The sequence below is a fragment of the Antechinus flavipes genome, chromosome 1 (assembly GCF_016432865.1).
Source record: "Antechinus flavipes isolate AdamAnt ecotype Samford, QLD, Australia chromosome 1, AdamAnt_v2, whole genome shotgun sequence".
Taxonomy (NCBI): domain Eukaryota; kingdom Metazoa; phylum Chordata; class Mammalia; order Dasyuromorphia; family Dasyuridae; genus Antechinus; species Antechinus flavipes.
In genome coordinates, this window is record NC_067398.1 from 677,651,837 (window position 1) to 677,667,102 (window position 15,266).

Here is a 15,266-nt window from a genome sequence, read left to right on the forward strand (position 1 = left end):
CTGGTGGCAGTCTGGGGAATATGGAGAAATGGGAATAGGATGGATGAGGCTGAGAAACAGGACAGGAGATGGAGATTGAGAAGAAGGAAAGATGTTAAGAGAGAAAAATAAGAAAGGAATGAATGAGAGAAAGAGAGTGAAGAGAGGAGAGAGAGAAGATGAAAGAGAAGAAACGAGAGAAAAAAGAGGTGAGAAAGGAGAGAAAGAGATGAGAAAAAATAGAAGAGAGAAAAAAGAGAAAGGAAGAAGAAAGAGGAAGAAAAGAAGGAGAAGAAGGAAGAAGAGAAGAATTGGGAGGATGGAGAAAGCAGAAGGTGGAAGAGAAACAAGTAGGGAGAGAGAAGAAAAAAGGAGGACAGATGCTTGGGAGCTGAAGCTGGGAAGGTGTAGCTGCCACTACTGCTATCCCTACACTCCAGGGGTTTCCAGTTGTCAAAGCCAAACAGGTTTTGGTTGGGATTGGGGGAAGGAAGGACCTGGACCACAGCAGCTCTGGGTATTCTCCGAAGGAGCTAAGATTTGGGAAAATCTATGCATAATCTCCTTGGTAGGGAGAGAGTGCCCTGCATATAATCTGCATACAATTGTCATAATTGATACACACATCTTTAGTATCTTGTTTGCTTCAGGTCAGGAAGTATATCCGAGGCTAGGATGGGGAGGAGTTAAAGGGGTAACAGTGGGTTATTTGGATTTATGGATCACATCCTGGATCCAGGGGATGTAGGCAGAGACAAGTGTGTAGACATCTGGGGTCTTGGGGTCTCCACACCAGGTGCCGGAGAAGGAGACAATCCCCTGGGCATGTTTTCCACAGATCAGGGGCCCTCCTGAGTCGGCCTGGCAGGGAAAAGGTTCCTGCGGGTTAGTGTGCTGATCCTGGGGGTCCCACCTTGGCACCTGTCACTACTCTGGATAAGTTCCCACCTGGCCTGACCCTGGCCTGGAAATCCACTGAGTGCTAGTTTTAGTTCTGTCCTTTATTAAAGTCCTTCCCTCTCTTTGGGGGTCAGTTTCCTCCTTAGTAAAATGAGTAGATTGAATTCAATAATCTCTAAGACCCCTTCCAGCTCTAATGTCCCATGGCCCTTAATTGCCCTGATAATAATAATATCTCCCCTCACAAAATCATAGAGGAGGAACTGGGAACAATCTTAGAGATAATCTAGTTTAGGGATTCTTAACTTGGGGTCCAAGGATCTAGTCCAGGTGTTTCAATCCCAGGATCTGTGGATAAATTTCAAGGGGATTTGTGAACCTGGATAGAAAAAAGATTATTTTCACTAACTTCTAAGTAAAATTGGGCATTTCCTTCAAATAGGATTTTCCCCCCTGAGGCAATTGGGGTAAGTGACTTGCCTAGGGTCACACAGCCAGAAAGTGAATATCTGAGACCAGATTTGAACTCAGGTCCTCCTGACTTCAGGACTTGTGCTCTATCTAATGCACCACTTAGCTACCCCTAGAATTTTTTTTTAAATAAATCATTATTCTGAGAGAAAGCCACAGATTTCACCAGATCAGTGCACTAAAAAGACCATTTCCATCAAGTCCAAAGGCTTCATTTTACAATGAAGGAAAATAAGGGTCAACCAAGCTAGGCCCAAGTTCTCCTGTTTTGGGGTCCCACCCTCTATCTCTTCTGTTTCTGCCTCTTCCACCCTTTTCCTTTTCTTTCTGTTTTGTCCATATTAGGACCAAGGTTGGTCAACTTCAGAGGCCAGCTTCCTTCTTAAGGGAATAAGAGGAAGAAGAGAAATGTGGAAATGACCAGTGGGGGAGTGGAAAGGTCCTAGGAAGTGGGAAGCCTCTCAAGATGAGTACCTATCAGGCACAGTGGAGAAAGGGCTGGCCCTGGAGACAGAGGACTTGATTTCAGACATTTGCTATGTAATAGTTGTGTGACTCTGGCCAAGTCACTTAATCTCTATTATCACAAAAAATAAAAGAAAAAAAGGTGAGTGCCCAGTAGGTCCAAATCTTAGCTAGGATGCTAGCTGTGTGGGTAAGTCACCTTAGTTTCTGAGTCTCTGTTTTCTCCTGTATAAAAATGAGAAGGTTGAGCTAGTTGATCTTGGAGATTCCTTCACACTCTAGGTGTCTGATCCTGTAGGGCAAAGACTTCCTGGGTCAGGCCTTCTGTTCTAGGGGACCCAGTGACCTTTGGGGACACGTTGAGTCACTCACCGTGCAGAAGCCATTGCGTTTCCAGTTCCCGCTGTTGGCACAAAGCATCGTGCTGCTCACTTGGCCTTTCCAGGAGCTGTTACAGGTCTCCCGACCCAGCACACTCACGTCTGCCTCCATCAGACCCGGAGGGGGGTCCCCAAAATCAGACAGAGAGCCCCAGCCGGACACCAGGCACTTTGTGCCCTGCTTGGGGTCGACACCCGCCCTGGGCAGCTTCAGCAGTCCCACCGAGGAGCTGAGAACAGCCTTGCGGCTTAGCTGGTGAGCAGAGACAGGTGGCTGCCGCTTAGGAAGCTGGCCGCGGCTCGTGTCATACAATCGTCCCCCCAAATCTCCTCACAGAGCGCCTGCCCCTCATTCACCAACAGGAAAGGTCTCCTGAATTCTTGTTGAAATGCCTCCTGTTGCAATAATGACTAGTACATATACAGGATTGTAATTTTTGAAAAGATCTTAAATTAAGATATTCTTTCACTTGAGCCACTAAGCCAGAGTATTATTATCATGATTTGATTTAAGGCAGGCCCTCAGCACCACGGACAGACCCCTTGTAGTGAACTTTTGGGAGGGCACACAGGAGATTGCACAGGATGCTTAGGCAGGTGTGGATGTGTTATGAGAAGTGTGGAAACAGTATCTACATCTATGAGACTATTGCAGTGCTGGGAAAACTGAGGATTTGAAAAATTAATTTAACTGATTTTACTGCCAGGGTCCTAGGGGAGGGGTTAGAAGCAAGAATTAAATCCAGGTCTCCCTTTACTCCGATCTCATTATTCTTCCACTTATAATAAGCTGCTTTTCTACAAATCTTTCCCTGTGCCGTGAAGTGTCCATTTTTGAAGCCCCTTACCCTGCCTACCATCCTCTGGGATAATAATACCTGTTCCCATTGCCACTTGTTTGTGACCCTGAAAAGTTCCTTCAAACCAAAGGGAATGGCACTCCATAATCACTGATGACTCTCCAGTTCAGACTCAGTGTTCTGACCCTAGCACAGGCTATTGTCACCTAGCCCTGACAATAATTCTGGACATCGGGAAGAAGGGAGAGGGGCAGAGGGATCATCCCCCCACCCCGTGTTAGCTTACCTTCAGCAGGCAGATGTCATTCTGATGGGACAGTGGGTTATAGTCCGGGTGCAGAATATATCTCTTGATGTCGAACACCTGTTGAGTGGGCTCAGGGGTGCTGGGGGAGTGGGCTCCCAGCACTACCTGAACAAGGCTTCTGTCTCTGTGTTGGGAAAGAGAGATGACTTTCCCATCTGCTCCCCTCATGGAAGGCCATTGGGGGACGCAATGTGGAGGGGCCTAGAGGCCCTCGGGGGGGAGCCAGTCTGGGTATTTGGGGCCTAACTCAGAATCCCAGTTTATTTTCTCTTTTCTACAAAGCCCTAGGGAGGGAGGGAGGGAGGGAAGGAAGGAGGGAGGGAAGGAGTGCAAGTAGAAATATCTCTATTTTCCAAATGAGGAAACTGAAGCTCAACAAATGAAATGCTTTGCTTAGGGTCACATAGCTAGTAAACGCTTGAGTTAGGGTTTCATGTTTCCAAGGTTCTTTCCTGGATTTCAGATGGTGGACTTTGAGGACATCTGGAACATGGAGTTCTTAATTTAGGGACGTGAACTTAAAAAAAAAAGTTATTAAAACTTTTAAAACTATTTCAATAAAAATGTTCTCCTTCATAATCCTCTGTAGGCAGCTAGGTGGAGCCATAGTATGTACAGTGACAGACCTGGAGTCAGGAAGACCAGAATTCAAATCCAGCCTCAGACACTTATTAGCTATGTGACCCTGTACAAGTTACTTAACATGTGTGTCTGGATTTCCTCATCTATAAAATGAGCTGGAGAAGTAAATGGCAAACCACTCCATTATCTCTGCCAAAAAAAAACCCAAAGGGGTCATGAAGAGTCAGGACAGTGCTGAAAAACCACTAAACAACGTAATCTGTGTTTAATTTCACACATTTAAAAACATTTTTCTAAAAAGGGGAACTTCTATGGCTTCACTAAACTGTGAAAGGAAACTAGGTCACAAAATGGTTGAAAATTCCTTTTCTAGACTGATATAAAACTATCTAAGGGTAAAAGATAAGGCTATGCTATATGCATTGTCATTATACCCGCCAAAAATAACTGACGTTTGCTTAGAACTTTTAGGTTTGCAATATAGGCCTTGTCTCACTTGAGTTTCACAACAAAAGTGGGAATTAAATTCTATAGGTATTAGTCTGTCAGTCAACAAGAATTTATTGAACACCTATTGTTTGCTACTATTCTACTACGTACCAGGCATTTTACTAAGCTCTGGGAATGTAAAGAAACACAAACAAGTAAAAAAAAAAAACCAAAATAAAAATAAATATCCAAACCCTGATCTCAAGGAGCTTTACAACCTATTATTAGCCCCATATTGTTTTGTTTTGTTTTGTTTTTAACAAATGATGAAATTGAGTCTGTGGAAGTGAAAAATGATTTCCCCCAGGTCACATAGCTGGTAAGTCTCAAGAGCTGGAACTTCAATGCAGGACTTTCTGGTTCTAAGTCTGACACTCAATTCCACATTTTGAAAGTCTACTTTGGGAGGTTCTAGGCTCTAGAGCTGGAATTTGCCTCCAATTTCTTTCCCTCCAGCAACGTCTGTTGTCACAATCCAAGTGTGACACAACGAAAGGAGCCTTGTATTTGAAACCCAAGAAAATATGGGTTCCAATTTCATAAGACCTCACTGGACCTCAATTTCCTCATTTGTAAAATGGGTCGTTTGGAATAGGTCATTTCTGTGGTTTCTAAATCTATGATTCTGTGACCCTAAGAATAGGGTTGATCCTTGTCTCTTAAATTTCCAATGGCTGCTAAGTCCTACTCTTGCAGCAATCTGGGAAGAGGTCAAGGAATTTGAGGAGGGTGGATACAGGGGCTATTTGAACCTCTGTTTCCTCATCTGTCAAATAAGAGAGGCAGGCTTGATAAACTGCATGGTATTTCTAAACTCTAAATATTATATTTGTTCTATCTTTTCCATGTAAGGAATGAGAAAGTTAATATCTGTTTCACATGTACAGAAACTGACTTAGAAAAAACTTAATTTAAGTCACATCAGGTCATATGGTCATTAAAGCTAGTAAATAGCAGGATGAGGGAAAAAGCTTCTTTATGTGAAAGTGTCCTCTTTCCCTTTGACCTGCTTAAAACAAAGGACTGGCTAACTGTGTGATTCTGGCCAAATCTGAGTTTTTGTTTCTTCATCTCCAAAATAGTGCTAATATTTACATCAATGGATGCAGAAGTGCCATCGTTGGACTCAGAATGAGATAATGTATGTAAAATGTACTTGGAAATGCTATATAAATACTAGTTATTATTACTATTTCATGAGAAGGTGTCTAAGAAGAAATCCAGATAACCTTTTCCTGTACTTTTGAGTTTTATATTCTAAACTTGTCCTGAATGGCCACTAATTTCATTGGGTAGCTTTGGGCAAATTTCTTTCCCTCTCTGGGAATTGATTTTTCTATCTGTAAATGAGGCTTTAACTCTATTTGCCTTTTAGCTCTGATAGATAATCTATGACTCTAAAAGATAGTTGCAGCAGGTTTCTGAACTGCAGAAAGCAGAACATACTCAAGATCCGGGGGCTTTTATTTTAAGAAAGATTAAAAAGGGCTGAAGGGTAAAAGCCCTGAGGAGATAACTGGGTCCCTTCCAGTGTGGGAGCCTGAAGGCTGAAGTGAAAGGGTCTCTCACCTGTTGAAGAGGCAGTGGGCCGCTGTCAACACCCACTGGGCCATGAAGAGCACTCCTCCACAGTGATGTTCACCCTTTAAGCGCAAGGAAGCCATGTAAGGCCTGGAGTGTGGCTTGACCTCCCGGCCCCCAATAATGCGACTTCCCTTACAGCTGGGGAGCCCCTGGCCGAGGAGGAAGGTAAGGATACCTGTCAGGGACCAGGACAGGGGAACGCCGAGAATCAGGTCTCTGTAAAGCACCAGGGAAGGCAGAGGAAGAGGTGAAAGGAGAAGCCAGGATTCTTGCTTCCCAGTCTTAGGGGAAGGAGGAGACAGCAGGTGGGTAGAAGGTATCAGAGAGAACAGATCATGGGTGACTGGGAATGATACAGAGAGGAAAAGTGAGAGACAAAGACAGAGAAAGAAGAAAGAATGAGAGAGAGAGAGAGAGAGAGAGAGAGAGAGAGAGAGAGAGAGAGAGAGAGAGAGAGAGAAGGGAGGAGAGAGAGAGAGAAAGAGACAGAGACAGAGAAGAGGAAGGGAGAGGGAGGAGGTTGGAGGTTGAGGTCAGGGAGAGTGAAGGAGCTGGGTGCAAGAAAAGATGCTGTCAGATTCAGGGATGAGAGAGATGGTTACAAGGGAAGGAGCTGAGGATGGGGAAGAAGCAGGAATAGAGTCAGGATCAGGAGTGAGAGCAAGCCAGAGATGATTAGAACCATGGAGAGGGGGAAGGAGGAATGAAGGAAAGGGAGCCAGAGGGGGAAAGATAGGAGGTGAAGGGAAGATTAGGTGGAGGGTCCAGGGTTCCCCACATCCTGGGAGCTCACCTAAGGGGTCTATAGGAAACAGCAGACTTAGTGCCAGCAGTCTTGAGCTCCAGCCTGGCCCCATCTTCCCTCCGCAAGACTTGCCACCTGCAGCTCTGGGCCTCCCACTGGCTTGGGGGAAGAAGGGGCAAGGGAACAGGGTTCAGGAAGGAGAGGAGGGCCTAACCCTGTGGTTAAGGTGCCCCACCCCAGCCAGTCTCTCCTGCCCTTTGAAGAAACCTAGCTGGCTGTGTGACCCAGGGGAAAGCCTCTTCCCGACTCTGTTTCTTGGTTTCTCCATCGATAAAAGGGGGTGGGGGGCAGCGGATCAGCTGAGCTCTAAGGTCCCTTCAGATGCTAACATTCTAGAATTCCAGAATTTCACAGGAAGTCTTGGGATTGTGAGTGGTCTGTCTATTTAAGAATTCTAGTGGAGGAGGGGAAGTCTTAGAGAGGAGAGCTAGCCCCTGAGAGATTCAGGATCCAATGGAGGACCCTTGGTTCCAAATGACCATCAGGGCTCAGGGGCCTGGTGGAGCCTATCTGGAAACCAGAATGAGCTGTAATATCCATGTGCTGTAGACCGCAAGGGGTCCCAAGCACAATCTTCCACCCCTTTAGGGTTTCAAAGCACCTTTTAGACATTAGATATTCTCTCCTCCCAAGTGGTCCCTAGGAAAGTTCCTTGAGTTATGTCCCAAAGTCGAGTAGCAGAAGAGGAGGAAGTGTTATCTACTACAGGTGGAAAGCCTTAGTTGCCAGAGAAATGAGGAGCACATTTGAAAATATTGTGTCACAAATGGAGCATCACAAAATCTGTTTTCTAGGTATAGTTTTACTACTAATGCACTAAAAGTCCTCAGTTTCTTCATCTGTGAAATGGATAGAAAAATCATGGCTTGGTCTCCCTGCCTAAGGTTGGGATTAGGTCTGTGGGGTCATGAATGAAGCATCCATTGATCTGTTTTTCAAGCTCAGCTTTGTCATAAACTCACTTAATATCCCGTCTCTGTCCCTCTCTCTGTGTTAGATTGCTTATTTATTTGATTTTTTTGGACTATATTTCTCCTCAAGCTTGGGTAGAGTATCCCATCATCATGTAGAGAGCTAGATTTAGAAAGAGTTTTTATTCAAAATTGAAATTTCTTCTAAACTAGGAAAGCCCAGCCAAAACCCCACCATAGTCCAGCTCAGTGGAAGATCACTACCTCTCTCTTGGACTAGGTTTTCTCCTCAGATTTGCACAAAGCTAGGGTGTCCTGTCACCATGTGGAGTTGTATTGATTGGAGGAAGAAGGATGAGATTGAGAAAGAGTTTTTATTCAAAATTCAATTCCTCTTCTAAACCAGGAAAGCCCAGTTGAGACCCCACCACCGGTCCAGTGGAAGATCCCTTCCTCTGTCTTGGACTGGGTTTTCCCCATGTGAGATTGCAGGGGGAAGAGGCTGGACCGAGTAGACACTGGGGGCCCCGAAGTCCTGCCTTTGTGAGTGTTGCGCGCTGCCAGTAAGGTCAATAATGCTGCAGCACATCATGGATCCAGGCCATGAAGGTGGAGACGCGGGTGTAGACATCAGGGTAGCGGGGATCCCCACAGGTTCTGGATGAGAAGGACACGACGCCTAGAAGCTTCCCGTGGCAGACGAGCGGTCCCCCAGAGTCCCCCTGCCAAGCCAGAGGGAACAGTGTCAGGGTAGGAGATGAGATAAATGTTGAGAGGCTACAGGAGAGAGACAGAGATAAGGACACAGATGGAGGCCTAAGGGGCCTGTCCCATCCCCGGGCCTGCCCCTTCCCCAGGCCTGCCCCTTCCCCAGACCCGCCCGGGAGTCCCCCGGAGATCTTGTAGGGATAAGTACTAACAGCTGACTGCTGAGAAGCGGAGACCAGGACAGAGAGAAATGCACATGCACACACAGACCAGAACAGGGAGAACCTGTCAAGCTGGGACCCAGACAAAGGACAGAGCTCGCCCAGTTTATTCGGTGATGAGTCAAAGGGCAGAACTGGGCTGGACCGTAGCTGTCTGGCTCACCCCGCAGAAGCCCTGGAGCCGGCCCTTCTCAGCGCCCGAGGTGCAGACCATGTCCTGGTTGATGCTCCCCCTCCAGGAGCTGTTGCAGGCCTGCCGGGCCGTGACCACTACCGGCGCCTCCATGAGGACGGTGGGGGGGTCCTCCTGGCCGGGGATATCTCCCCAGCCGCAGATCCAGCACCGAGTGCCCGGGAGGACTAAGGTGTTCCACCCGGGAAGGCGCGCCGTCTTCACCGAGGCGGTCAGCAAAGCGCTGCCATTGAGCTGCAGGGGACGGGGGGGGGGGTTAAGATTGGGGACCAGGAGCAGGGATGGAGAGGAAGAGAGACGCAGGGAGAGGGACGGAGACCGGGTTTGAGACAGGGTCGGCATTGGAGAGAGAGAAACAGGAGCAAAGTTAGAGATGAGGGTGGTCATGGGGGCAGGGGGAGAGAGACAGAGACAGAGAGACACACAGAGAAACAGAAACAGAGAGACAGAGAGACGGAGAGACACAGAGAGAGAGAGACAGAGAGATGGAGAGAGATACAGAGAAAGAGAGAGACAGACGGAGAGACATACACACACAGAGACAGAGACAGAGAGAGAGAGAGACAGAGACAGAGAGATACATAGAGAAACAGAGAGACAGAGAGACACAGAGAGAGAGAGAGACAGAGAGATGGAGAGAGACACAGAGAAAGAGAGAGACGGAGAGACACAGAGAGAGAGAGATGGAGAGAGAGACAGAGACAGAGAGAGATGGAGAGATGGAGAGACACACACAGAGAGAGACAGAGAGAGAAACAGAGAGACAGAGAAAGAGACAGAGAGACAGAGAGAAGAGAGAGACAGAAAGAGACAGAGAAAGAAAGAGAGAGAGATGGGAAGACCCCAAAACAAAGAGAGGGAGAGACTCAGAGCCTGTTGTGAAGTTCCGGGGCCCCCACACTCTGCCCTTCCCCAAAGACCTGGGAGTGGGGTCCATCCCTCCCCGCCTCCTTCCCTGCAGAGAGCCGGTAGCTCTGGGTTTCCAGGGCTCACCTTGAGCAGCTGTATGTCGTTGAGGTCAGCCGGGGAATTGAAGAGTGGGTAAGGGACTGCCCGAAGGATCCCAAATACCTGCTGGGTTGACTCTGGAGTAATCAGGGAGTGGACACCCAGGACTATCTGGAAGGCAGTGGGCTCCCTGCAGCCCCAGGGAGGAAAGGAGAGCTGTGAGCTGGCCGGGGATGAGGGAGGGATGCCAGCCTTTATTCCCTCTCCACTGGGCTCAGTATTTTACCCCCACCATGGGACCTCTCCGGCTGCACACCCCAATAGGACTACCAGTCAGCACTCGGGAAAACTGTGACCACTCAAGACGAGGCATCTCCCCACTAACACGGTCTGAAGCAAAAGGACCTTGGTCTCCTGGGTCCTCGCCAGGGTCCCTTTCCACCCTGCATTTCCTTTCCCCTTCTCCATGACAGAAAGGGAAATTGAGGTCCAAGGACTTGCTTAAGGTCATGAAACAAAGCTATCGGGCCAGAACTCAGTCTCAAACTAGGGTGCACTGTCACGTGGTTACAGGGGGGTTCTGATGTGGATGGGGGAGCCCTTGAAGCTGGGCCTTTGGGCAGAGTACAGAGTCGGGGTCCCAGGGCTGGACTCACTTGGAGACCTCACAGTGGGCAGCTGTGAGCACCCACTGGGGCCGGATCAGGGACCCCCCGCAGAGGTGCTCACCGTGGTACTGGATGGAGACCATAAATGGGTAGGAGTGGGGTTTTGCTTCTTGCCCTCCCACAATTCGGCCTTTGTGGGCCCCTGGAGACAGAGACAAGACAGAGCTTCTTCATTGAGTCCCATATGAGGGATATGCTGCCTCCAGAAGGTGCTTTCATTCCTGGGTCAGTCACTCCTGAGTGGAGTCATGGCCCCGGTCAGGGGTTCCACAGTAGGTGGATCTCTAGTACTGGTAAGGAAGCTCCAGAGAAATCTAGTCTTTGTCATCTTATCCAAAATCCTCAAATCAAGATCCACTGACTGTCTTAGACATGGGACAGGGATGGAAATAGTGACAGAAACACTCTCTCAAGAAATATCAATGGCTCCCTATTGCTTCTAAGACAAAGACAAACTCATTCCAGACATTGACAGTCTGACTCTTGACGATATGATTCCCATCCTTCCTTCTCGATTGATCCCACATAATTTCCCCTTCCTATATTCCATGTTGTATCTCTGCTCTGGCGGTCTCCCTATTTACCTGTGCTTCTTTTGCTCTCACACAGGATACTGTCCCCTTTTCCTTGGCAGGGGAGGCCCTAGAACAGTCACTGACCCCATAAACTAGTTTGTATTCGCTCTTTAGATATTTATCTGTGTACACATTGCTTCCTTCCCTGCCCAAACTGGGCTCCTGGAGGGCAGGGATTGTTTGAACTTTATCTAAGCATCTCTAGCACTTAGCATAGAGCCTGGTGCATAGTAGGCACTCAGTAAACATTTGTAGAATTACAATGTATTTTATTTGCTGTTACAATTACCCTTCTCTTATCCCTTTTGCAACACACACACACACACACACACACACACACACACACACCCATGCATTCATGTAGTTGCCATAGATAGATGATGAATTTTAGGGAGGGGATCTTAATAACCTAGAATAAATCCGGAGGGAAGCAAGCATGAAACAGAAATAAGAGATGAATAAATTACACAGAGACAGGGACTGAAACAGAGACAGAAGGGAAGGTGGCTAGAGACAGGGACAGTCGGCCAATAAGCCATTTTTTTTTGTAAGCACCTACTATGTGTCAGGCACTATGCCAGGCTAAGCAATAGAAATACAGAAAAAGGAAAAAGCCGGGCTCTTCCCCCAAGAAACTCATAGTCTAATGAAGGAGACAGTAGCTGTTCTCAAACAAAAGGGCAAGTAAATGGATAGAGTGCCCAGCCTAGGGTCAGGAAGTTCTGAGTTCAAATATAATCCTAGCTGTGTGACCCTGAGCAAGTCACTTAATCTTGCTTAACTCAGTTTCTTCATCTGTAAAAAGAGCTGGAGAAGGAATGGCAAACGGCTCTGTTATTTTTGCCAAATGGGGTCAGGTCAGGAAGAGTGGGACAGGACTGAGATGACTTAGCCACTATAAATAATGTAAATAAATATAGGATAAATTGGAGAGAATCACCGGGAGGAAGGCCCCAGTACTTAGTGGGACTTGAGAAAGTTTTGTATAGAAAATGGGACAAGGAAGCCAAGGAGGCCAGAAGGCAGAGATGGAGGGCTGGCGTGAGAGAGAGCCAGTGAAAATGTCTGGACTAGAATAGAGACTAGGACAGAGGTACTTTATTCCCAAAGACCAGGAGACGAGATCCTGGGAGGAAGCTGGTGTTTGGGGTTGGCTGGAAGGGTGTGTGAGCCCTAGGAGTGGTCTCTAAGAGCCAGTGGGGATGGCTTGTCTGCTATAAACACTCTCTACCCCCAAGCTCTAAAAGGCTTAAGCTCTGGGGAATGAACTAATCCTCCCTCAGGAACTTTCTCTTTTCACTCCAAAAACTAGTCATTCCTTGGGTGATATGCAAAGCAAGAGACCAGGGGCTGGGGAAGGACCCTGGGTGGAAAAAACTTGTGCTTATTTGGAGATGGGGAGGGAGATAATTTGAGGGGGAGGGAGAGAGAGCCAGGAAAAGGCTGTGAAAAAGGCAGTAAGAAGGCGGATGTTGCTCATAGAATTGCTGTAAGTCAGAAGGAACTCTTCTTTCCCCTTTCCCCCCATATTTGATAAGCCTGATAGTTGAGCCTCTCTCCCTCGCCAGATGAGAAACTGAGGCCCCGAGAGAAAAAGGCTGCTCATCTCCTCTAGTAGGCCCCTATAGCTGAGGAGAGTGTCCCCTTAGGATAGGGGATGAGGTGTTTGGGAGAAGTCCGTTACCTGAGGAGGTCAGCTGGCCCAGGGTTGCTACCCAAGACAGGAGCATGGAGATCCCAGGGGCCCTCATTCTGCTTCCCAGGATCCTTGTGGATGCCTTGGACTGGGGATGACTCCAGTTAAGTAGTGTATAGGGACAGGAAGCAGGGGTTGGGGGACAGTTATTGGGGGGAGGGGGAAAGAGTCTGTCCATGCCATCCATCTGGCCTGGACACTTTCCTGATCTCTCTTCTCCATTTCTTCCCTTTCTGGTTTGGCTTGTGAAATATGGGTTATGTCATCATCTCCCAACGGCCCCCAGAGGCTGCCAAAGGGGGTCTCAGCATCCAGAGCCCCTCAGAACTTGCTTCTCAGGGTTCTTTTGAGACTTAATTCAAAGATCTAAGCACTCTCAAATCTATCCCCAGCTCCGGCCTCAGTGTTCTGTGAGACCCACTAAAATATCCAATTTTCTGGGTGCTTCCTACTGCTCAAATTACTCCTAATGATCTTTTGGAAACATCTCCCTGTTCCCCAAAGTACCTTGGCACATCCCAGTTCTCGGAACATCCCAGAACCTACCCTATGCTCCGGAGTCTGCCCCAGTTTCCAGAATCCTCCCCCCCCCCCCAGACCCTCCCCAGTATCCACCTCTGTTCTGGGAACATCCATAACTTGTGCCAGTTAGAATCTAGGTCCCTAAGGTTAAGTTCAATATTGCTATATCTCAATGAATGCTTATAGTCCTCTGGGATCCATCTATACTAATGCCCCTCCCCAACCCCCAGGACATGCTTCAGTGCCCAAAGTTCCCCAGGACTCTTCTGCCCCATAATCCAACTCGGCATCAGAGCCACTTGGGAACCTATCCACCAGTGTATCCCAAGCACTCCATGATGAGCCCAAGTGCCTGAAGTTCTTTAGAACATCCCTTAGTGCCTGGGGTCCAGAACTCCAGAAAATGACCTAGAGCTTCAGTGCCAGGAAATTAACCTAGTGCCTGAGACCAAACCCCAAACTCCTTTGGTCATCAGTTCCCCCTCTGTAAAATTCCCCTAGAAGCTGACAAAATATTGCTCTTCACTAAGACCCTATGCTCAGTGCTTGCAACACCAAGATAGAAAATGACATTTTAATGAAAATATTCTTAAACTCTGTCACAGGACCTGAGTTTGTATTCCATTTTTCCCACTTAATATCTATGTAGCCTAAAGTAAGCATATTGAGGCAGGTAGGTAGCTCATTGATGACCGCATTGGTCTGAAGTCACCTGAATTCAAATCTAGTCTTAGAAACTTGCTAATTGTGTCATCTTGGGCAAATCTTGATTGGTTGGCTGGTTGGTTGACATGACTGACCAACAAAAATCCTATGGTAGTTGCAAGGATTAATGTTGAAAAATTATCCTTGCATATGTTTTGAAAATAAAAAAACTTCAATTAAAAAAAAAAAACAACAATCCTATGATAGGGTCCTTTTTCTGGGTCCCAGGTTTTCCATCTTTAAAATGAGGGGGTTGGGCTCTCCTCTAGGTCCTCTTCATCTATGGTTCTTGCTTTTGGGAACCAGCATTTCCAACTGTTGTACCAACCGGTGGCTTTCAGGCAGGGTATTTTCAGGTAGGAGAGAAGGGAATTTTGGGGTAGGGGGGTGAAGATTGCCTCAAATCCAAGTCCTAAGGATGGAAATCCTTGGGAAACAAGTATATAGTCCCTGCTTCCTCCCAACATCCTTATGATAAAATAGACTTCATTCTGGCATTCAGTGCCTTTCACAAGCTTGGTCTGGCCAAAGCACGATAGAACTCTCTGATCTAGGAGTCAGGAGACCTAAATTCTAGTCCCAGATTTGCCCTGGTCTGTTTCTGGTCATCTGTATCATGAACAAATTGATTACTGTTTCTGGTCCTCCGTTTTTTCATCTACACCTAACTATATAGTTTTTTTTTTCAATTGTGATCCCTTTTTGTGCAAGAAAATTTTATATGACCCTGATCATAGGTATATAAAATAGGTATATAAATTTAACATTGATAATTAATCCTAATTTTACAACTCTTACATTCAGATATGTGACCCTGAATGGGATCACAAACCACAGTTTAAGAAGCTTTAGGCTAGATGAGATGGTTGTTTTTTTTTTTTTTCAAAAAGGGTAAAGGGTAGAAAGAAGAGAGGGCAGGCTTCAGCTGGTCTAAAAAGTTTCTAAGAAGCTGATTTGTGTAATCCCCCTCCTTCCCTTCCCCTTCAGGAGGCCTCTAGGATTTCCTGAACTGGTTCGTTAGAGGAAGCAGCTGGCTGTTCTGTCGTTAGGGGGAATGGGGAAAGTGTGGAATCTCAGGATTTGGAGCTAGATGGACTGTTATGGATCATAGAAGCAAGGGGCTTACCCAACTGAGCCTGCAGCATGGTGGATGGAATGCTGGGCTTAGAATTGCGAAGCTCTGGATTCAAATTCTACCTCTGACACTAACTTGTTCAGCTCTGGGCTTTTTTCTAAGATTGTTTCTTCATTTGCTAAATGGAGAAAATAATAGCTATAATGCTTATCCCATAAGGGTGTGAGGCTTAAAGGAGATGAGATGTATAAAGTGCTCTGTGAACTTCAAGGAAACGTAGAA

General features: G+C 46.9%; 2 protein-coding genes across 3 annotated transcripts; both read right to left on the reverse strand.

Moving 5' to 3' along the window:
- Positions 1-590: 590 nt before the first annotated feature.
- Positions 591-7,056, reverse strand: LOC127545268 (serine protease 57-like). Of its 2 annotated transcripts, none has more exons than XM_051972437.1 (5): positions 6,751-7,056; positions 5,943-6,132; positions 3,282-3,426; positions 2,188-2,448; positions 591-840 (listed from the first exon to the last, which is right to left on the reverse strand). In XM_051972437.1, the coding sequence occupies exons 1-5, from the start codon at positions 6,812-6,814 to the stop codon at positions 685-687; spliced, it is 816 nt and encodes a 271-aa protein (XP_051828397.1). In that variant the 5' UTR covers positions 6,815-7,056; the 3' UTR covers positions 591-684. The 2 variants fall into 2 exon arrangements, with proteins under 2 accessions (XP_051828397.1, XP_051828398.1); XM_051972438.1 differs by having other exon boundaries at positions 5,943-6,106; positions 6,751-7,053.
- Positions 7,057-8,028: 972 nt separating this feature from the next.
- LOC127543548 (serine protease 57-like) lies at positions 8,029-12,744 on the reverse strand. Its single transcript, XM_051969693.1, has 5 exons — positions 12,671-12,744; positions 10,400-10,553; positions 9,789-9,933; positions 8,766-9,029; positions 8,029-8,395 (listed from the first exon to the last, which is right to left on the reverse strand). Exons 1-5 carry the CDS (start codon positions 12,735-12,737, stop codon positions 8,243-8,245), a joined length of 783 nt encoding a protein of 260 aa, XP_051825653.1. The 5' UTR covers positions 12,738-12,744; the 3' UTR covers positions 8,029-8,242.
- Between the last annotated feature and the right edge of the window lie 2,522 nt (positions 12,745-15,266).